At 44.6% G+C, this 25,318-nt stretch overlaps 1 protein-coding gene across 4 annotated transcripts in view; it reads left to right on the plus strand.

Annotated features, from left to right (window-relative positions):
* The window catches only part of COL24A1 (collagen type XXIV alpha 1 chain), an 808,926-nt gene that overhangs the window by 225,172 nt on the left and 558,436 nt on the right, over positions 1 to 25,318 (plus strand). For all 4 annotated transcript variants that reach the window (XM_063427613.1, XM_063427615.1, XM_063427616.1 and 1 more), the window contains 2 exons: positions 13,274 to 13,327; positions 25,274 to 25,318. In XM_063427613.1, coding sequence (XP_063283683.1) covers positions 13,274 to 13,327; positions 25,274 to 25,318 — 99 coding nt within the window. The remainder of the gene's footprint in view (positions 1 to 13,273; positions 13,328 to 25,273) is intronic.

Consider the following 25,318-nt stretch of genomic DNA (forward strand, 5'->3'; position numbering starts at 1 on the left):
CACACTGTGAGCGGACCATGGAGAGAGCACTGTTACAGACTGGCACATTGTGAGTGGACCATGCAGAGAGCACTGTTACAGACCGGCACAATGTGAGCGGACCATGCAGAGAGCACTGTTACAGACTGGCACACTGTGAGCGGACCATGCAGAGAGCACTGTTACAGACTGGCACACTGTGTGCGGACCATGCAGAAAGCACTGTTACAGACTGGCACACTGTGAGCGGACCATGCAGAGAGCACTGTTACAGACTGGCACATTGTGAGTGGACCATGCAGAGAGCACTGTTACAGACTGGCACACTGTGAGCGGACCATGCAGAGAGCACTGTTACAGACCGGCACACTGTGAGCGGACCATGCAGAGAGCACTGTTACAGACTGGCACACTGTGACCGGACCATGCAGAGAGCACTGTTACAGACTGGCACACTGTGAGCGGACCATGGAGAGAGCACTGTTACAGACTGGCACATTGTGAGTGGACCATGCAGAGAGCATTGTTACAGACTGGCACATTGTGAGCGGACCATGCGGAGAGCACTGTTACAGACCGGCACACTGTGAGCGGACCATGCAGAGAGCACTGTTACAGACTGGCACACTGTGAGCGGACCATGCGGAGAGCACTGTTACAGACCGGCACACTGTGAGCGGACCATGCAGAGAGCACTGTTACAGACTGGCACACTGTGAGCAGACCATGCAGAGAGCACTGTTACAGACCGGCACACTGTGAGCGGACCATGCAGAGAGCACTGTTACAGACTGGCACACTGTGAGCGGACCATGCAGAGAGCACTGTTACAGACTGGCACACTGTGAGCGGACCATGCAGAGAGCACTGTTACAGACTGGCACATTGTGAGCGGACCATGCAGAGAGCACTGTTACAGACTGGCACACTGTGAGCGGACCATGCAGAGAGCACTGTTACAGACTGGCACATTGTGAGCGGACCATGCAGAGAGCACTGTTACAGACTGGCACACTGTGAGCGGACCATGCAGAGAGCACTGTTACAGACTGGCACACTGTGAGCGGACCATGCAGAGAGCACTGTTACAGACTGGCACACTGTGAGCGGACCATGCAGAGAGCACTGTTACAGACTGGCACACTGTGAGCGGACCATGCAGAGAGCACTGTTACAGACTGGCACACTGTGAGCGGACCATGCAGAGAGCACTGTTACAGACTGGCACATTGAGAGTGGACCATGCAGAGAGCACTGTTACAGACTGGCACACTGTGAGCGGACCATGCAGAGAGCACTGTTACAGACTGGCACACTGTGAGCGGACCATGCAGAGAGCACTGTTACAGACTGGCACATTGAGAGTGGACCATGCAGAGAGCACTGTTACAGACTGGCACACTGTGAGCGGACCATGCAGAGAGCACTGTTACAGACCGGCACACTGTGAGCGGACCATGCAGAGAGCACTGTTACAGACTGGCACATTGAGAGTGGACCATGCAGAGAGCACTGTTACAGACTGGCACACTGTGAGCGGACCATGCAGAGAGCACTGTTACAGACTGGCACACTGTGAGCGGACCATGCAGAGAGCACTGTTACAGACTGGCACATTGAGAGTGGACCATGCAGAGAGCACTGTTAGAGACTGGCACACTGTGAGCGGACCATGCAGAGAGCACTATTACAGACTGGCACACTGTGAACGGATAATGCAAAGAGCACTGTTACAGACCGGCACACTGTGAGCGGACCATGCAGAGAGCACTGTTACAGACCGGCACACTGTGAGCGGACGATTCAGAGAGCACTGTTACAGACTGGCACACTGTGAGCGGACCATGCAGAGAGCACTGTTACAGCCTGGCACACTGTGAGCGGACCATGGAGAGAGCACTGTTACAGAATGGCACACTGTGAGCGGACCATGCAGAGAGCACTGTTACAGACCGGCACACTGTGAGCGGATCATGCAGAGAGCACTGTTACAGACAGGCACACTGTGAGTGGACCATGCAGAGAGCACTGTTACAGACCGGCACACTGTGAGCGGACCATGCAGAGAGCACTGTTACAGACTGGCACATTGTGAGCAGACCATGCAGAGAGCACTGTTACAGACTGGCACACTGTGAGCAGACCATGCAGAGAGCACTGTTAGAGACTGGCACATTGTGAGCGGATCATGTATAGAGCACTGTTACAGACCGGCATACTGTGAGCGGACCATGCATAGAGCACTGTTACAGACCGGCACACTGTGAACGGACCATGCAGAGAGCACTGTTAGAGACTGGCACATTGTGAGCGGATCATGTATAGAGCACTGTTACAGACTGGCACACTGTGAGCGGACCATGCATAGTGCACTGTTACAGACCGGCACACTGTGAACGGACCATGCAGAGAGCACTGTTACAGACTGGCACACTGTGAGCGGACCATGCAGAGAGCACTGTTACAGACCGGCACACTGTGAACGGACCATGCAGAGAGCACTGTTACAGACTGGCACACTGTGAGCAGACCATGCAGAGAGCACTGTTACAGACCGGCACACTGTGAGCGGACCATGCAGAGAGCACTGTTACAGACCAGCACACTGTGAGCGGACCATGCAGAGAGCACTGTTACAGACCAGCACACTGTGAGCGGACCATGCAGAGAGCACTGTTACAGACAGGCACACTGTGAGTGGACCATGCAGAGAGCACTGTTACAGACCGGCACACTGTGAGCGGACCATGCAGAGAGCACTGTTACAGACTGGCACATTGAGAGTGGACCATGCAGAGAGCACTGTTACAGACTGGCACACTGTGAGCGGACCATGCAGAGAGCACTGTTACAGACTGGCACACTGTGAGCTAACCATGCAGAGAGCACTGTTACAGACTGGCACATTGAGAGTGGACCATGCAGAGAGCACTGTTAGAGACTGGCACACTGTGAGCGGACCATGCAGAGAGCACTATTACAGACTGGCACACTGTGAACGGATAATGCAAAGAGCACTGTTACAGACCGGCACACTGTGAGCGGACCATGCAGAGAGCACTGTTACAGACCGGCACACTGTGAGCGGACGATTCAGAGAGCACTGTTACAGACTGGCACACTGTGAGCGGACCATGCAGAGAGCACTGTTACAGACTGGCACACTGTGAGCGGACCATGGAGAGAGCACTGTTACAGAATGGCACACTGTGAGCGGACCATGCAGAGAGCACTGTTACAGACAGGCACACTGTGAGTGGACCATGCAGAGAGCACTGTTACAGACCGGCACACTGTGAGCGGACCATGCAGAGAGCACTGTTACAGACTGGCACATTGTGAGCAGACCATGCAGAGAGCACTGTTACAGACTGGCACACTGTGAGCAGACCATGCAGAGAGCACTGTTAGAGACTGGCACATTGTGAGCGGATCATGTATAGAGCACTGTTACAGACCGGCACACTGTGAGCGGACCATGCATAGAGCACTGTTACAGACCGGCACACTGTGAACGGACCATGCAGAGAGCACTGTTAGAGACTGGCACATTGTGAGCGGATCATGTATAGAGCACTGTTACAGACTGGCACACTGTGAGCGGACCATGCATAGAGCACTGTTACAGACCGGCACACTGTGAACGGACCATGCAGAGAGCACTGTTACAGACTGGCACACTGTGAGCGGACCATGCAGAGAGCACTGTTACAGACCGGCACACTGTGAACGGACCATGCAGAGAGCACTGTTACAGACTGGCACACTGTGAGCAGACCATGCAGAGAGCACTGTTACAGACTGGCACACTGTGAGCGGACCATGCAGAGAGCACTGTTACAGACCAGCACACTGTGAGCGGACCATGCAGAGAGCACTGTTACAGACCAGCACACTGTGAGCGGACCATGCAGAGAGCACTGTTACAGACAGGCACACTGTGAGTGGACCATGCAGAGAGCACTGTTACAGACTGGCACATTGTGAGCGGACCATGCAGAGAGCACTGTTACAGACTGGCACATTGTGAGCAGATCATGTATAGAGCACTGTTACAGACCGCCACACTGTGAGCGGACCATGCAGAGAGCACTGTTACAGACTGGCACATTGTGAGCAGATCATGTATAGAGCACTGTTACAGACCGGCACACTGTGAGCGGACCATGCAGAGAGCACTGTTACAGACCGTCACACTGTGAGCGGACCATGCAGAGAGCACTGTTACAGACCAGCACACTGTGAGCGGATAATGCAGAGAGCACTATTACAGACTGGCACACTGTGAGCGGACCATGCAGAAAGCACTGTTACAGACCAGCACACTGTGAGCAGACCATGCAGAGAGCACTGTTACAGACCGGCACACTGTGAGCGGACCATGCAGAGAGCACTGTTACAGACCAGCACACTGTGAGCGGACCATGCAGAGAGCACTGTTACAGACCAGCACACTGTGAGCGGACCATGCAGAGAGCACTGTTACAGACAGGCACACTGTGAGTGGACCATGCAGAGAGCACTGTTACAGACTGGCACATTGTGAGCGGACCATGCAGAGAGCACTGTTACAGACTGGCACATTGTGAGCAGATCATGTATAGAGCACTGTTACAGACCGCCACACTGTGAGCGGACCATGCAGAGAGCACTGTTACAGACTGGCACATTGTGAGCAGATCATGTATAGAGCACTGTTACAGACCGGCACACTGTGAGCGGACCAGGCAGAGAGCACTGTTACAGACCGTCACACTGTGAGCGGACCATGCAGAGAGCACTGTTACAGACCAGCACACTGTGAGCGGATAATGCAGAGAGCACTATTACAGACCGTCACACTGTGAGTGGACCGTGCAGAGAGCACTGTTGCAGTGCCGTTAGTATAGTGCGTGTCTAATGATGCAATCAGACTTTGCATTTTGAGGACACTTCCCTGATGTTGAGATCAGGTTTTTAGATCCTGATGATGTAATGTTTTCCATATTATAAAAAGTGGACACAATGAATCCATCATTTTTACTAACTGTATGCAGTGTTATATCTGTTTACTATTAACACAGAGAGGCAATAGACCTAACATGCATTGGAATGATGTGCTCTCACCACATCAGAGACATTATCTCTGCAGGAGGAGGCTTTTTAACTTTTTGCATGTATTTAGATAAGTAGCGGCAATGAAGATCAAACATTGCTGCGATTTTGGATCTTTATACAAAATATCTTTGGCGAAGACTTTCATGTGGGTTATAATAAGCCTAGTTTGGTTTTGTGGCACTTAACATACCACTTGATTCATTCCCACCGAAGGACACAATGCTATTTGTTAAAGGGATTTCACTTTATTGCTGATGTTAAATGATGATAAATGTCTTTCAAACACTTTGATATATATATATTAAACCAAAATATTTATTTTTTGAATGATTTGTTTTCCTTTCTCATCTGCTTTTTATAAAGCTCATGCTCTTTATGGTTTTTCCAGTAAACGGAATGAGATTTTAAATATCTAAACTAGGAGATTTTGGGGATTTTTTGGCAAATTCAGTAAACTTAAATGTATGCCTACTTGTCTGTTTGTTTGTCTGTCAGCCTGCATGTTTATCAGTCCGTCTTTCTCTGTGTGTGTCTGCTTGCCTAACTGTCTGTCTGACAGACAAACAGTCTGACTGACTGACTGTCTATTTGCCTGTCTGTCTGTCTACCTTTCTTTCTGTCTGTCTATTTGCCTGTCTATCTGACTGCCTATCTTTCTGTCTGTCTACAGTGAGGGAAAAAAGTATTTGATCCCCTGCTGATTTTGAACGTTTGCCCACTGACAAAGAAATGATCAACAGCAAAATCATATGTGAGGAAGGCTGAATGGCTTGATGGGGAGGAGAGGGCTGTTTTCAGCTTTGTAACTATGTAACTATGATCAGTCTATACTTTTAATGGTAGGTGTATTTTAACAGTGAGAGACAGAATAACAAAAAACAAAAATCCAGAAAAACGCATGTCAAAAAAGTTGTAAATTGATTTGCATATCAATGAGAGAAATAAGTATTTGATCCCCTATCAATCAGCAAGATTTCTAGCTCCCAGGTGTTTTTTATACAGGTAACAAGCTGAGATTAGGAGCACTCTCTTTAATCTCAGCTCGTTACCTGTAAAAAATCACCTGTCCACTGAAGCAATCAATCAGATTCTAAACTCTCCACCATGGCCAACACCAAAGAGCTGTCCAAGGATGTCAGGGCCAAGATTTTAGACCTACACAAAACTGGAATGGGCTATACGACCATCTCCAGGCAGCTTGGTAAGAAGGAAACAACAGTTGGTGCGATTATTCGCAAATAGAAAAAAAACACACAAAATAACGCTCAGTCTCCCTCGGTCTGGTGCTCCATGCAACATTTCACCTCGTGGAGTTTAAATGATCATGAGAATGGTGAGGAATCAGTCCAGAACTACACGGGAGGATCTTGTTAATGATCTCACGGCAGCTGGGACCATAGTCACCAAGAAAACAATTGGTAACATACTACGCCGTGAAAGACTCAAATCCTGCAGCGCCAGCAAGGTCCCCCTGCTCAAGAAAGCACATGAGCAGGCCCATCTGAAGTTTGCCAATGAACATCTGAATGATTCATCTGAATAATTCAGAGGTGAACTGGATGAAAGTGTTGTGGTCAGATGAGACCAAAATCGAGCTCTTGTGGAGAAGGAGGAATGATGCCTGTGACCCCACCGTCAAATATGGAGGTGAAAACATTATGCTTTGGGAGTTTTTTTCTGCTAAGGGGACAGGACAACTGTACCGCATCAAAGGGACGATGGACTGGGGCCATTTACCGTCAAATCTTAGGTGAGAACCTCCTTCCCTCAGTCAGGGCATTGAAAATGGGTTGTGAATGAGTGTTCCAACATGACCCCAAAACACACAGCCAAGGCAACAAAGGAGTGGCTCAAGACGAAGCACATTAAGGTCCTGGAATTGCCAGTCTCCAGACCTTAATCCAATAGAAAATCTGTGGAGGGAGCTAAAGGTTCGAATTGCCAAACGTCAGCATCAAAACCTTAATGACTTGGAGAGTACCTGCAAAGTGTCAGGGTACCTGAAGTCTCTACCTCGGAGGAGGTTAGACTTTTAAATGCCCGTCCTCTCAGGGGGGCTGACTCACCCGATCCTCACAGCTCTCATGGCCGTTTACACGCCGGCCGCGATAGCCCCGCCTCCTTTTATGACGCGGTGCTCAGGAGCCGACGTCATGACGGCAATCACGTCCCGACCTGTCAATCTAGTCCCGAACAACGAATCAGGGCTCGTCAGGGGCGGAGTCATCAATTAAAGAGCCAAGGTATAAAACAGGGATGTGTGTAATGGTCCATTGCCCTGTCGTGGTTCTAGCTTGTCTGGTCACTCAGTGCTCTTATTACTGTTTGTCTTTTTGGTTCTGACTCGGCTTGTATTTTCGTTCCTGCTTACCTCTCGTGTCCTTTGACCTCGGCTCGTCTCTCGCTTACCTGTTCTCTCGTTCCCTCGACCTCGGCTTGTCTCTGACCATTCTTTGCTTTCTCCTTACATTGGTCCGGCCATTCTAAGGTCCAGTATACGTACCTAGCTCCTGTTTGTATTCTGCGTGTTGGATCCCTGTCCCGATCCTGACATTACGACAGGGCCAATGGATCCTGCAGGTACAAACGCTCAGATTGGTTCCCCTGACTCGAGATTTGAAGCCATGGACCATAGAATGGACCAGATGGCTCTGGCGCTGCAAGCATTGCTATCCCATCCTAGTAATCAATCAGAGGAGATGCGTACACCATCCATCTCTCTTGTTAATACAGGCCTAGAGGTAGCCACAGTGGGAGCCTCTTCCCGTGTTACTTCCCCTTTACGCTATGGCGGTTCTCCTGATACCTGTCGAGGTTTCCTAAACCAGATAGGGATTCATTTTGAATTACAACCCCGCGCCTACCCTACAGACAGGGCGAAGGTTGGATTCATAATCTCGTTACTCATTGACAAGGCTCTTAGATGGGCTAACCCTCTATGGGAAAATGATAATCCGTTAGTCTATAATTATAATGCATTTGTCGCTACTTTTAGGAGGACTTTTGACCCTCCAGGAAGAAAGGCCAATGCAGCTAGACTAGTATTACGTCTTAGACAGCATAGCCAAACCCTTGTGGAGTATGCGTTAGAGTTCAGATCCTTGGCGGCAGAGGTCAAGTGGAATGAACAGGCCTATATGGACGTATTTCTGAACGGATTATCAGATGACATCCTAGACGTGGTTGCCACAAGAGATCTTCCTGAAAATTTGGAAGAATTAATTTCATTTATTTCTCGAATAGATGAACGCATGAGACAGAGGCAGAACACTCGAGATAGAACTCATAGACCTTCCTTAAGACTAGCCCCCGCATTTCAGAATTCTGAATCTACAACTTTAGCTCTCCCAGAACCTATGCAAATAGGTAACACTCGTCTCTCAGAAAGTGAAAGACAATACAGGAGAAGGGAGGGGCTGTGTATGTATTGTGGAGTAAGAGGTCATCTACGCCTAAATTGCCCTAACCGTCCGTGAAACTCTCGCACCTAAGTTTCTCAAGAGGACAGGCCTTGGGTGTTTCTATCTTGTCCTCTATATATGATTACAAAGATCATAGGCTTCTGTTACCTGTTTCTTTAGCTTGGGAAAAGGGAGTACTTAATGCTATGGCATTGATAGATTCCGGAGCAGCTGAAAGCTTTATTGACCAAGCCTTTGTCACGAACCACTCTATCCCATCTCAGCTAAGGGATACACCCTTGGCCGTTGAGGCCATAGATGGTAGACCATTATCAGAACCTGTTATTTTTCGTGAGACTATACCAGTTAAGTTAACCATTGGTATTTTACACGAGGAAGGAATATCCCTCATGCTTATCTCATCTCCTTCAGTTCCAATAGTCTTGGGGTATCCCTGGCTTAAGAAGCATAACCCTATTATTGATTGGGAACAAGGTGAGATAGTCTCCTGGGGTCAGGGTTGCCAGAGAGGTTGTTTACAGAAAATCTCACCGGTTTGCGTAGTTGACGCACTGAGTAACTCTAACCAATCCATAGATTTACGGATACCATATCAGTACCTGGATTTAAAGGCAGTCTTTGATAAAAAAGAGGGCTGATACTTTACCCCCACACAGGTCCTTTGACTGTAAGATTAGACTCCTGCCTGGTACTATGCCTCCGAGGGGTACAGTATATCCTCTATCCACTAAGGAGAACTTAGTCTTAGAGGAGTACATACGGGAGAACCTAGACAAGGGATTTATTAGGAGATCCTCTTCTCCAGCCGGGGCCGGTTTCTTTTTTGTAGATAAGAAAGACGGCACTCTACGGCCTTGCATTGATTATCGGTGCTTGAATAAGATAATGATTAGAAATGCTTATCCTATTCCCTTGATTACTGAGCTCTTTGATCGTCTGAAAGGCTCCAAGATTTTTACCAAGTTATATCTGAGGGGAGCTTATAACTTGGTGAGAATTCAGCAGGGAGACGAATGGAAAACTGCTTTCAATACCCGGTATGGCCACTATGAGTATACGGTAATGCCCTTCGGGCTTTGCAATGCTCCTGCTGTATTCCAGGACCTAATTAATGAGGTTCTTAGGGAATTTCAACATGAATGTGTTATAGTTTATTTGGATGATATACTAATACACTCTAGAGAGCCTGAGACTCACCACAAACAAGTCAGAAGGGTATTGCACAAACTTCTACAACATGGTTTGTACTTCAAATTGGAGAAGTGTAGCTTTGACCAATCTCAGATAAACTTTCTTGGTTACGTTATTTCTGGAAACGGGTTTAGGATGGACCCGGTTAAACTCCAATCAATTTTAGAATGGCCATTGCCCAAAGGACTCAAGGCCATTCAGAGGTTTATCGGATTCTCCAATTATTATAGGCGCTTCATTAAGGGGTACTCTTCTATTATTGCTCCTATTACCAATATGACTAGACAGGGTGCTGATACCAAGACTTGGTCTCCTGAGGCGCTCGTTGCTTTCAGAACACTCAAGGAACAGTTTGCCTCAGCACCGATATTAGTTCATCCTGACACCTCTTTGCCTTTTTTACTTGAGGTAGACGCCTCAGAGACAGGTATAGGCGCTATCTTGTCCCAAAGGCTAGGCTTGAATAAACCGCTGCACCCATGTGGTTTTTTTTCCAAGAAATTATCTGGGCCTGAAAGCAGATATGATATTGGTGACAGGGAACTATTAGCGGTCATTATGGCCTTAAAGGAGTGGAGACATTTGTTGGAAGGGACTTTACACCCGGTTACTATTTTGACGGATCACAAGAACTTGTCCTATATAGGGGAAGCCAAGCGCTTGTCCGCCAGGCAGGCTCGTTGGTCTTTGTTCCTTACTCATTTCAACTACGTGCTCACTTATAGACCTGGTTCTAAGAACTCTAAGGCTGATGCATTGTCCCGCCAACATGAACCTTCTACTATGTCTCATATGGTTTTTTCTTCTATAGTTCCCAAGTGTAATATTGTTGCCAACACGAGCATCAAGATTCACTCCCCGTTGCTTGCTGAGATCAAGACAGTACAACATCTGGCTCCCAGACTTGTCCCTGGGGATCGGTACTTCGTTCCCCCTGAACTCCAACTGGAACTGATGCAGTGTTTTCATAACAGTAAATTTGCCGGACACCCTGGCATACGCAAGTCGTGTTCTCTGATTTCTAAAGATTTCTGGCCTTCGTTAAGTAAGGATGTTAAGGACTTCGTCGGGACATGTGATGTCTGTATGAGGACTAAACAACCTCATACGCTTCCATGTGGGCTTTTGCACCCCCTAGAAATTCCCAAGAAACCATGGTCCTGTTTAGCTATGGACTTCGTTGTCGATTTGCCTGTTTCTAAAAAACATACTGTTATCCTCACGGTGATTGACAGGTTTACTAAAATGGCTCATTTTGTACCCCTGCCTAAATTGCCCTCTTCTCCCGAATTGGCTGAGATTTTCGCGAGGGAGATTTTTCGTTTACATGGTATTCCTTCTGAAATTGTTTCTGATAGAGGGCCCCAATTTGTTTCCCGGTTTTGGAGGTCCTTCTGTTCTCAATTTGGCATCAAATTGAATTTTTCTTCTGCCTATCATCCCCAGTCCAACGGAGCTGCCGAACGCACCAACCAAAAGGTTGAACAATTTCTGCGTTATTTTGTTTCTGAACACCAGGACGATTGGGTCGGTCTGATTCCTTGGGCGGAGTTTGCGCACAACAATCTCTAAGGCGATTCTACTCGTTCTAGCCCCTTTTTCATGAATTATGGCTTTCATCCTTCCGTTCTTCCGTCGGTTTCCCCTTCCCAAGGGATACCGTCGGTTGATGTTCATGTTGCCAATCTGAGAAAGTTGTGGGATCAGACACGACGAATTCTTCTTCATAATTCCACGGTGTCCAAACGACACGCTGACAAACGCAGATGGGTGGCTCCGGTTTTTGCCCCGGGTGATAGGGTATGGTTGAGTACCAGAAACATCCGCTTGAAGGTTCCTTCCATGAAATTTGCTCCTCGTTACATAGGTCCTTATAAGGTTCTGTCTCGTATAAACCCGGTTGCGTATCGTCTGGCTCTTCCGCCTGCTCTGCGCATCCCGAACTCCTTTCATGTTTCCTTGTTGAAACCTTTGGTTTGTAACAGGTTTTCCTCCCTCGTTCTGTCCAGGTTGAGGGTCAGGAGGAGTATGAAGTCAAGTCCATTCTCGATTCTCGGGTTTCTCGGGGGAGGGTGCAATATCTTGTTGACTGGAAAGGTTATGGACCTGAGGAAAGGTCTTGGGTGGTCCGGGAAGATGTGCATGCCCTCGTCTCCTCAGGGCATTTCATGCTCGTTTTCCGTCTCGCCCCGGTTCCTTCCGCCCGGTGGGCGTTTCTGAGAGGGGGGTACTGTCAAGGTACCTGAAGTCTCTACCTCGGAGGAGGTTAGACTTTTAAACGGCCGTCCTCTCAGGGGGGCTGACTCACCCGATCCTCACAGCTCTCATGGCCGTTTACACGCCGGCCGCGATAGCCCCGCCTCCTTTTATGACGCGGCGCTCAGGAGCCGACGTCATGACGGCAATCACGTCCCGACCTGTCAATCTAGTCCCGAACAACGAATCAGGGCTCGTCAGGGGCGGAGTCATCAATTAAAGAGCCAAGGTATAAAACAGGGATGTGTGTAATGGTTCATTGCCCTGTCGTGGTTCTAGCTTGTCTGGTCACTCAGTGCTCTTATTACTGTTTGTCTTTTTGGTTCTGACTCGGCTTGTATTTTCGTTCCTGCTTACCTCTCGTGTCCTTTGACCTCGGCTCGTCTCTCGCTTACCTGTTCTCTCGTTCCCTCGACCTCGGCTTGTCTCTGACCATTCTTTGCTTTCTCCTTACGTTAGTCCGGCCATTCTAAGGTCTGGTATACGTACCTAGCTCCTGTTTGTATTCTGCGTGTTGGATCCCTGTCCCGATCCTGACACAAAGAGGAGTGGGGCAAAATCCCTCCTCAGATGTGTGCAAGCCTGGTGACCAACTACAAGAAACGTCTGACCTCTGTGATTGCCAACAAGTGTTTTGCCACCAAGTACTAAGTCCAAGGGGTCAAATCACTCATTGACATGCAAATCAATTAATAACTTTTTTGATATGCGTTATTTCTGGATTTTTTCTTTTTTTTGTTATTCTGTCTCTCACTGTTAAAATGTACCTACTATTAAAATTATAGACTGATCAATTCTTTGTCAGCGAGCAAACGTTCAAAATCAGCAGGGGATCAAATACTTTTTCCCCTTACTGTATTTGTCTGTCTGTCTGTCTAAATGCATATCTTTCTGTCTGTCTTTCTTATGCTTAGATTTTTATTGTAATCCAATTAAGGGAAACTTGTCTTTCTCCCCAACTGGACCACATAGCTTGCTTTGTCGGGTCCTTTATAAATGTTTGGAACATACCGCATGAAAGGAAGAACCGGGCACTCCAACTTGACAATTTATTGAGGGTTAAAAATGCTAAGTTTTAGCTACTAAAGCTGCCTTTCTCAAGCCTGTTTTTTTTCTTCCTGCCATCTCTATATACAATCTTAATAGAGCCTGTGATGGTGGTGTCTGACACAATTAGAAGTCAGAAACGATTGGCCAAGCTAAATATACCAATTCCTGTAACAATTAATATATTCTTACTAGCTGTCAATTAAATGATTTTCTCTCAGATATATTTCAGGCATTGGGTGATAATGAATCCACTGACTGAATTCTCTCTTTCTTTTCAGGGAATCCCAGGACTGAGTGGAAATGACGGTGCCCCGGGTTACCCTGGCAGGCAGGTGCAGTGACTGGGCTTTATAGGGGAAGACACCTCACATGTCAATATTTATTATGTGTCCTTCAATCATGAAGTCATACAAACACTATCCCATTAATAGAAGGTGTACAAAGAGTTTATTCTGCAGTGCTCACCAAGTTCAAATCAGTTACACTGTGACAAACCTTTTTATTTTAATTTATTCACTAGAATCTCCCCACCATACTTTGAAAACACTGAAAACAGGAAACAAAAAATAAACACAAAACAATTTAGTGTTTATAGGGTTTGCTAGAAACAGGTCCTTGTCAAATGGCTCCATGTATAAGTTCATACTCTGTTGTGCATCAGTTACACTCCCTATCAGTTACACTCCCTATCAGTTACACTCCCTATCAATTGCATCAGTTACACTCCCTATCAGTTACACTCCCTATCAATTACACTCCCTATCATTTAAACTCCCTATCAGTTACACCAGTTACACTCCCTATCAATTGCATCAGTTACACTCCCTATCAGTTACACTCCCTATCAATTGCATCAGTTACACTCCGCATCAGTTACACTCCCTATCAATTGCATCAGTTACACTCCGCATCAGTTACACTCCCTATCAATTGCATCAGTTACACTCCCTATCAATTGCATCAGTTACACTCCCTATCAATTGCATCAGTTACACTCCCTATCAGTTACACTCCCTATCAGTTACACTCCCTATCAGTTACACTCCCTATCAATTGCATCAGTTACACTCCCTATCAGTTACACTCCCTATCAGTTACACTCCCTATCAGTTACACTCCCTATCAGTTACACTCCCTATCAATTGCATCAGTTACACTCCCTGTCAGTTACACTCCCTATCAGTTACACTCCCTATCAGTTACACTCCCTATCAGTTACTCTCCCTCTCAGTTACACTCCCTATCAATTGCATCAGTTACACTCCCTATCAGTTACACTCCCTATCAGTTACTCTCCCTATCAGTTACTCTCCCTATCAGTTACTCTCCCTCTCAGTTACACTCCCTATCAATTGCATCAGTTACACTCCCTATCAGTTACGCTCCCTATCAGTTACTCTCCCTATCAGTTACTCTCCCTATCAATTGCATCAGTTACACTACCTATCAGTTACTCTCCCTATCAATTGCATCAGTTACACTCCCTATCAGTTACACTCCCTATCAGTTACTCTCCCTCTCAGTTACACTCCCTATCAATTGCATCAGTTACACTCCCTATCAGTTACACTCCCTATCAGTTACTCTCCCTATCAGTTACTCTCCCTATCAGTTACTCTCCCTCTCAGTTACACTCCCTATCAATTGCATCAGTTACACTCCCTATCAGTTACGCTCCCTATCAGTTACTCTCCCTATCAGTTACTCTCCCTATCAATTGCATCAGTTACACTACCTATCAGTTACTCTCCCTATCAATTGCATCAGTTACACTCCCTATCAGTTACTCTCCATATCAATTGCATCAGTTACACTCCCTATCAGTTACACTCCCTATCAGTTACACTCCCTATCAGTTACACTCCCTAACAGTTACACTCCCTAACAGTTACACTCCCTATCAGTTACACTCCCTATCAGTTACTCTCCATATCAATTGCATCAGTTTCACTCCCTATCAGTTACACTCCCTAACAGTTACACTCCCTATCAGTTACACTCCATATCAATTGCATCAGTTACACTCCCTATCAGTTACTCTCCCTATCAGTTACTCTCCCTATCAATTGCATCAGTTACACTACCTATCAGTTACTCTCCCTATCAATTGCATCAGTTACACTCCCTATCAGTTACTCTCCCTATCAATTGCATCAGTTACACTCCCTATCAGTTACTCTCCATATCAATTGCATCAGTTACACTCCCTATCAGTTACACTCCCTATCAGTTACACTCCCTATCAGTTACACTCCCTATCAGTTACACTCCCTATCAGTTACACTCCCTATCAATTGCATCAGTTACACTCCCTGTCAGTTACACTCCCTATCAGTTACACTCCCTATCAGTTACACTCCCTATCAGTTACTCTCCCTCTCAGTTACACTCCCTATCAATTACATCAGTTACACTCCCTATCAGTTACACTCCCTATCAGTTACTCTCCCTATCAGTTACTCTCCCTATCAGTTACTCTCCCTATCAGTTACTCTCCCTATCAATTGCATCAGTTACACTACCTATCAGTTACTCTCCCTATCAATTGCATCAGTTACACTCCCTATCAGTTAATCTCCCTATCAATTGCATCAGTTACACTACCTATCAGTTACTCTCCCTATCAATTGCATCAGTTACACTCCCTATCAGTTACTCTCCATATCAATTGCATCAGTTACACTCCCTATCAGTTACTCTCCATATCAATTGCATCAGTTACACTCCCTATCAGTTACACTCCCTATCAGTTAAACTCCCTATCAGTTACTCTCCATATCAATTGCATCAGTTACACTCCCTATCAGTTACACTCCCTATCAGTTACTCTCCATATCAATTGCATCAGTTACACTCCCTATCAGTTACACTCCCTATCAGTTACACTCCCTATCAGTTACACTCCCTAACAGTTACACTCCCTATCAGTTACACTCCCTATCAGTTACTCTCCATATCAATTGCATCAGTTTCACTCCCTATCAGTTACACTCCCTAACAGTTACACTCCCTATCAGTTACACTCCATATCAATTGCATCAGTTACACTCCCTATCAGTTACACTCCCTATCAGTTACTCTCCCTATCAGTTACTCTCCCTATCAATTGCATCAGTTACACTACCTATCAGTTACTCTCCCTATCAATTGCATCAGTTACACTCCCTATCAGTTACTCTCCATATCAATTGCATCAGTTACACTCCCTATCAGTTACACTCCCTTACAGTTACACTCCCTATCAGTTACTCTCCATATCAATTGCATCAGTTACACTCCCTATCAGTTACACTCCCTATCAGTTACACTCCCTAACAGTTACACTCCCTATCAGTTACACTCCCTAACAGTTACTCTCCATATCAGTTACACTCCCTATCAGTTACACTCCCTATCAATTGCATCAGTTACACTCCCTATCAGTTACACTCCCTATCAGTTACACTCCCTATCAGTTACACTCCCTATCAGTTACACTCCCTATCAATTGCATCAGTTACACTCCCTGTCAGTTACACTCCCTATCAGTTACACTCCCTATCAGTTACACTCCCTATCAGTTACTCTCCCTATCAATTGCATCAGTTACACTCCCTATCAGTTAATCTCCCTATCAATTGCATCAGTTACACTACCTATCAGTTACTCTCCCTATCAATTGCATCAGTTACACTCCCTATCAGTTACTCTCCATATCAATTGCATCAGTTACACTCCCTATCAGTTACTCTCCATATCAATTGCATCAGTTACACTCCCTATCAGTTACACTCCCTATCAGTTAAACTCCCTATCAGTTACTCTCCATATCAATTGCATCAGTTACACTCCCTATCAGTTACACTCCCTATCAGTTACTCTCCATATCAATTGCATCAGTTACACTCCCTATCAGTTACACTCCCTATCAGTTACACTCCCTATCAGTTACACTCCCTAACAGTTACACTCCCTATCAGTTACACTCCCTATCAGTTACTCTCCATATCAATTGCATCAGTTTCACTCCCTATCAGTTACACTCCCTAACAGTTACACTCCCTATCAGTTACACTCCATATCAATTGCATCAGTTACACTCCCTATCAGTTACACTCCCTATCAGTTACTCTCCCTATCAGTTACTCTCCCTATCAATTGCATCAGTTACACTACCTATCAGTTACTCTCCCTATCAATTGCATCAGTTACACTCCCTATCAGTTACTCTCCATATCAATTGCATCAGTTACACTCCCTATCAGTTACACTCCCTTACAGTTACACTCCCTATCAGTTACTCTCCATATCAATTGCATCAGTTACACTCCCTATCAGTTACACTCCCTATCAGTTACACTCCCTAACAGTTACACTCCCTATCAGTTACACTCCCTAACAGTTACTCTCCATATCAGTTACACTCCCTATCAGTTACACTCCCTATCAATTGCATCAGTTACACTCCCTATCAGTTACACTCCCTATCAGTTACACTCCCTATCAGTTACACTCCCTATCAGTTACACTCCCTATCAATTGCATCAGTTACACTCCCTGTCAGTTACACTCCCTATCAGTTACACTCCCTATCAGTTACACTCCCTATCAGTTACTCTCCCTCTCAGTTACACTCCCTATCAATTGCATCAGTTACACTCCCTATCAGTTACACTCCCTATCAGTTACTCTCCCTATCAGTTACTCTCCCTATCAGTTACTCTCCCTCTCAGTTACACTCCCTATCAATTGCATCAGTTACACTCCCTATCAGTTACACTCCCTATCAGTTACTCTCCCTATCAGTTACTCTCCCTATCAATTGCATCAGTTACACTACCTATCAGTTACTCTCCCTATCAATTGCATCAGTTACACTCCCTATCAGTTACTCTCCATATCAATTGCATCAGTTACACTCCCTATCAGTTACACTCCCTATCAGTTACACTCCCTATCAGTTACACTCCCTAACAGTTACACTCCCTAACAGTTACACTCCCTATCAGTTACACTCCCTATCAGTTACTCTCCATATCAATTGCATCAGTTTCACTCCCTATCAGTTACACTCCCTAACAGTTACACTCCCTATCAGTTACACTCCATATCAATTGCATCAGTTACACTCCCTATCAGTTACACTCCCTATCAGTTACTCTCCCTATCAGTTACTCTCCCTATCAATTGCATCAGTTACACTACCTATCAGTTACTCTCCCTATCAATTGCATCAGTTACACTCCCTATCAGTTACTCTCCCTATCAATTGCATCAGTTACACTCCCTATCAGTTACTCTCCATATCAATTGCATCAGTTACACTCCCTATCAGTTACACTCCCTATCAGTTACACTCCCTATCAGTTACACTCCCTATCAGTTACACTCCCTATCAGTTACACTCCCTATCAATTGCATCAGTTACACTCCCTGTCAGTTACACTCCCTATCAGTTACACTCCCTATCAGTTACACTCCCTATCAGTTACTCTCCCTCTCAGTTACACTCCCTATCAATTACATCAGTTACACTCCCTATCAGTTACTCTCCCTATCAGTTACTCTCCCTATCAGTTACTCTCCCTATCAGTTACTCTCCCTATCAATTGCATCAGTTACACTACCTATCAGTTACTCTCCCTATCAATTGCATCAGTTACACTCCCTATCAGTTACTCTCCCTATCAATTGCATCAGTTACACTACCTATCAGTTACTCTCCCTATCAATTGCATCAGTTACACTCCCTATCAGTTACTCTCCATATCAATTGAATCAGTTACACTCCCTATCAGTTACTCTCCATATCAATTGCATCAGTTACACTCCCTATCAGTTAAACTCCCTATCAGTTACTCTCCATATCAATTGCATCAGTTACACTCCCTATCAGTTACACTCCCTATCAGTTACTCTCCATATCAATTGCATCAGTTACACTCCCTATCAGTTACACTCCCTATCAGTTACACTCCCTATCAGTTACACTCCCTAACAGTTACACTCCCTATCAGTTACACTCCCTATCAGTTACTCTCCATATCAATTGCATCAGTTTCACTCCCTATCAGTTACACTCCCTAACAGTTACACTCCCTATCAGTTACACTCCATATCAATTGCATCAGTTACACTCCCTATCAGTTACACTCCCTATCAGTTACTCTCCCTATCAGTTACTCTCCCTATCAATTGCATCAGTTACACTACCTATCAGTTACTCTCCCTATCAATTGCATCAGTTACACTCCCTATCAGTTACTCTCCATATCAATTGCATCAGTTACACTCCCTATCAGTTACTCTCCATATCAATTGCATCAGTTACACTCCCTATCAGTTACACTCCCTATCAGTTACACTCCCTATCAGTTACACTCCCTAACAGTTACACTCCCTATCAGTTACACTCCCTATCAGTTACTCTCCATATCAATTGCATCAGTTTCACTCCCTATCAGTTACACTCCCTAACAGTTACACTCCCTATCAGTTACACTCCATATCAATTGCATCAGTTACACTCCCTATCAGTTACACTCCCTATCAGTTACTCTCCCGATCAGTTACTCTCCCTATCAATTGCATCAGTTACACTACCTATCAGTTACTCTCCCTATCAATTGCATCAGTTACACTCCCTATCAGTTACTCTCCATATCAATTGCATCAGTTACACTCCCTATCAGTTACACTCCCTTACAGTTACACTCCCTATCAGTTACTCTCCATATCAATTGCATCAGTTACACTCCCTATCAGTTACACTCCCTATCAGTTACACTCCCTAACAGTTACACTCCCTATCAGTTACACTCCCTAACAGTTACTCTCCATATCAGTTACACTCCCTAACAGTTACACTCCCTAACAGTTACACTCCCTATCAGTTACTCTCCCTATCAGTTACTCTCCATATCAATTGCATCAGTTACACTCCCTATCAGTTACACTCCCTATCAGTTACACTCCCTAACAGTTACACTCCCTATCAGTTACACTCCATATCAGTTACTCTCCATATCAATTGCATCAGTTACACTCCCTATCAGTTACACTCCCTAACAGTTAAACTCCCTATCAGTTACACTCCATATCAATTGCATCAGTTACACTCCCTATCAGTTACACTCCCTATCAGTTACACTCCCTATCAGTTACACTCCCTATCAGTTACACTCCCTAACAGTTACACTCCCTATCAGTTACACTCCCTAACAGTTACACTCCCTATCAGTTACACTCCCTAACAGTTACACTCCCTATCAGTTACACTCCCTATCAGTTACACTCCCTATCAGTTACTCTCCATATCAATTGCATCAGTTACACTCCCTATCAGTTACACTCCCTAACAGTCACACTCCCTAACAGTTACACTCCATATCAATTGCATCAGTTACACTCCCTATCAGTTACACTCCCTATCAGTTACTCTCCCTATCAGTTACTCTCCCTATCAATTGCATCAGTTACACTACCTATCAGTTACTCTCCCTATCAATTGCATCAGTTACACTCCCTATCAGTTACTCTCCATATCAATTGCATCAGTTACACTCCCTATCAGTTACACTCCCTTACAGTTACACTCCCTATCAGTTACTCTCCATATCAATTGCATCAGTTACACTCCCTATCAGTTACACTCCCTATCAGTTACACTCCCTAACAGTTACACTCCCTATCAGTTACACTCCCTAACAGTTACTCTCCATATCAGTTACACTCCCTAACAGTTACACTCCCTAACAGTTACACTCCCTATCAGTTACACTCCCTATCAGTTACTCTCCATATCAATTGCATCAGTTACACTCCCTATCAGTTACACTCCCTATCAGTTACACTCCCTAACAGTTACACTCCCTATCAGTTACACTCCATATCAGTTACTCTCCATATCAATTGCATCAGTTACACTCCCTATCAGTTACACTCCCTAACAGTTAAACTCCCTATCAGTTACACTCCATATCAATTGCATCAGTTACACTCCCTATCAGTTACACTCCCTATCAGTTACACTCCCTATCAGTTACACTCCCTATCAGTTACACTCCCTAACAGTTACACTCCCTATCAGTTACACTCCCTAACAGTTACACTCCCTATCAGTTACACTCCCTAACAGTTACACTCCCTATCAGTTACACTCCCTATCAGTTACACTCCCTATCAGTTACTCTCCATATCAATTGCATCAGTTACACTCCCTATCAGTTACACTCCCTAACAGTCACACTCCCTAACAGTTACACTCCATATCAATTGCATCAGTTACACTCCCTATCAGTTACACTCCCTATCAGTTACTCTCCCTATCAGTTACTCTCCCTATCAATTGCATCAGTTACACTACCTATCAGTTACTCTCCCTATCAATTGCATCAGTTACACTCCCTATCAGTTACTCTCCATATCAATTGCATCAGTTACACTCCCTATCAGTTACTCTCCATATCAATTGCATCAGTTACACTCCCTATCAGTTACACTCCCTATCAGTTACACTCCCTATCAGTTACTCTCCATATCAATTGCATCAGTTACACTCCCTATCAGTTACTCTCCATATCAATTGCATCAGTTACACTCCCTATCAGTTACTCTCCATATCAATTGCATCAGTTACACTCCCTATCAGTTACACTCCCTTACAGTTACACTCCCTAACAGTTACACTCCCTATCAGTTACTCTCCCTATCAGTTACTCTCCATATCAGTTACTCTCCATATCAGTTACACTCCCTAACAGTTACACTCCCTAACAGTTACACTCCCTAACAGTTACACTCCCTATCAGTTACTCTCCCTATCAGTTACTCTCCATATCAGTTACTCTCCATATCAGTTACACTCCCTAACAGTTACACTCCCTAACAGTTACACTCCCTATCAGTTACTCTCCCTATCAGTTACTCTCCATATCAATTGCATCAGTTACACTCCCTATCAGTTACACTCCCTATCAGTTACTCTCCATATCAATTGCATCAGTTACACTCCCTAACAGTTACACTCCCTATCAGTTACACTCCCTAACAGTTACACTCCCTAACAGTTACACTCCCTATCAGTTACTCTCCATATCAATTGCATCAGGTACACTCCCTATCAGTTACACTCCCTAACAGTTACACTCCATATCAATTGCATCAGTTACACTCCCTATCAGTTACACTCCCCATCAGTTACACTCCCTATCAGTTACACTCCCTATCAGTTACACTCCCTATCACTTACACTCCCTATCAGTTACTCTCTATATCAATTGCATCAGTTACACTCCCTATCAGTTACACTCCCTAACAGTTACACTCCCTATCAGTTACACTCCCTAACAGTTACACTCCCTATCAGTTACACTCCCTATCAGTTACACTCCATATCAATTGCATCAGTTACACTCCCTATCAGTTACTCTCCCTATCAGTTACACTCCCTATCAGTTACACTCCCTATCAGTTACACTCCCTATCAGTTACACTCCCTATCAGTTACTCTCCATATCAATTGCATCAGTTACACTCCCTATCAGTTACTCTCCATATCAATTGCATCAGTTACACTCCCTATCAGTTACACTCCCTATCAGTTACACTCACTATCAGTTACACTCCCTATCAGTTACACTCCATATCAATTGCATCAGTTACACTCCCTATCAGTTACACTCCCTATCAGTTACTCTCCCTATCAGTTACACTCCCTATCAGTTACACTCCCTATCAGTTACTCTCCATATCAATTGCATCAGTTACACTCCCTATCAGTTACACTCCCTATCAGTTACTCTCCCTATCAGTTACACTCCCTATCAGTTACTCTCCCTATCAGTTACACTCCCTATCAGTTACACTCCATATCAATTGCATCAGTTACACTCCCTATCAGTTACTCTCCATATCAATTGCATCAGTTACACTCCCTATCAGTTACACTCCCTTACAGTTACACTCCCTAACAGTTACACTCCCTATCAGTTACTCTCCCTATCAGTTACTCTCCATATCAGTTACTCTCCATATCAGTTACTCTCCCTAACAGTTACACTCCCTAACAGTTACACTCCCTAACAGTTACACTCCCTAACAGTTACACTCCCTAACAGTTACACTCCCTATCAGTTACACTCCCTAACAGTTACACTCCCTATCAGTTACACTCCCTATCAGTTACTCTCCATATCAATTGCATCAGTTACACTCCCTATCAGTTACACTCCCTATCAGTTACACTCCCTAACAGTTACACTCCCTAACAGTTACACTCCCTAACAGTTACACTCCCTATCAGTTACACTCCCTATCAGTTACACTCCCTATCAGTTACTCTCCATATCAATTGCATCAGTTACACTCCCTATCAGTTACACTCCCTATTAGTTACACTCCCTAACAGTTACACTCCCTAACAGTTACACTCCCTATCAGTTACTCTCCCTATCAGTTACACCCCATATCAATTGCATCAGTTACACTCCCTATCAGTTACACTCCCTATCAGTTACACTCCCTATCAGTTACTCTCCATATCAATTGCATCAGTTACACTCCCTATCAGTTACACTCCCTATCAGTTACACTCCCTATCAGTTACTCTCCATATCAATTGCATCAGTTACACTCCCTATCAGTTACTCTCCATATCAATTGCATCAGTTACACTCCCTATCAGTTACACTCCCTATCAGTTACACTCCCTATCAGTTACACTCCCTATCAATTACACTCCCTATCAGTTACTCTCCATATCAATTGCATCAGTTACACTCCCTATCAGTTACACTCCCTATCAGTTACACTCCCTATCAGTTACTCTCCATATCAATTGCATCAGTTACACTCCCTATCAGTTACTCTCCATATCAATTGCATCAGTTACACTCCCTATCAGTTACACTCCCTATCAGTTACACTCCCTATCAGTTACACTCCCTATCAGTTACACTCCCTATCAGTTACTCTCCATATCAATTGCATCAGTTACACTCCCTATCAGTTACACTCCCTATCAGTTACACTCCCTATCAGTTACACTCCCTATCAGTTACTCTCCATATCAATTGCATCAGTTACACTCCCTATCAGTTACTCTCCATATCAATTGCATCAGTTACACTCCCTATCAGTTACACTCCCTATCAGTTACACTCCCTATCAGTTACACTCCCTATCAATTACACTCCCTATCAGTTACTCTCCATATCAATTGCATCAGTTACACTCCCTATCAGTTACACTCCCTATCAATTACACTCCCTATCAGTTACTCTCCATATCAATTGCATCAGTTACACTCCCTATCAGTTACACTCCCTATCAGTTACACTCCCTATCAGTTACACTCCCTATCAGTTACACTCCCTATCAGTTACTCTCCATATCAATTGCATCAGTTACACTCCCTATCAGTTACACTCCCTATCAGTTACACTCCCTATCAGTTACTCTCCATATCAATTGCATCAGTTACACTCCCTATCAGTTACTCTCCATATCAATTGCATCAGTTACACTCCCTATCAGTTACACTCCCTATCAGTTACACTCCCTATCAGTTACACTCCCTATCAGTTACACTCCCTATCAGTTACACTCCCTATCAGTTACTCTCCATATCAGTTACTCTCCATATCAGTTACTCTCCATATCAGTTACTCTCCATATCAATTGCATCAGTTACACTCCCTATCAGTTACACTCCCTATCAGTTACACTCCATATCAATTGCATCAGTTACACTCCCTATCAGTTACTCGCCATATCAATTGCATCAGTTAAACTCCCTATCAAGTAAATTCATGTCGATACTGAGTAAGGAGGCAGTTACACCCCATTACCATCCCTTTTCTTCCTGTATCATGTATTCATGTGATGAAAAATACTGGGCTTTTTTCCTTACCCTATAGTTATGTAGCTGTGGGTTATCTCTGTGAAGACCTTCTATTTTGTTCAAATTTCTGGTCAGGTTCTTGGAAGTAATATAGTTCAGGTTTAGAGGTTGATCATGTATATTGTATTTATGTGCAGTAGATGTGGGGATCCCTACTGTGTTTGCACCCTTTATGGCTCATTGTCTATTTTTAATCTGCATGTGTTATTGTTTTCTTACTATTTTACTTGGTGAATTTTAATTGCCTCTGTTATCATATGCCTTCATTTCAAAGATAGTTAAAATAATATGTTTAATGAACAGAGTCTCTTAATAATAAAGTCTGTTTTTGTATGTTTCAGCAGTCATTTTAAATAATAGAAAAAAAAAAAAACCTAAACTTTTCTCTTTATGCTAGGGTTTAGCTGGACCAGAAGGAAATCCAGGAAGTAAAGGTATAAGA

Source organism: Pelobates fuscus, chromosome 7 (assembly GCF_036172605.1).
Source record: "Pelobates fuscus isolate aPelFus1 chromosome 7, aPelFus1.pri, whole genome shotgun sequence".
NCBI lineage: Eukaryota > Metazoa > Chordata > Amphibia > Anura > Pelobatidae > Pelobates > Pelobates fuscus.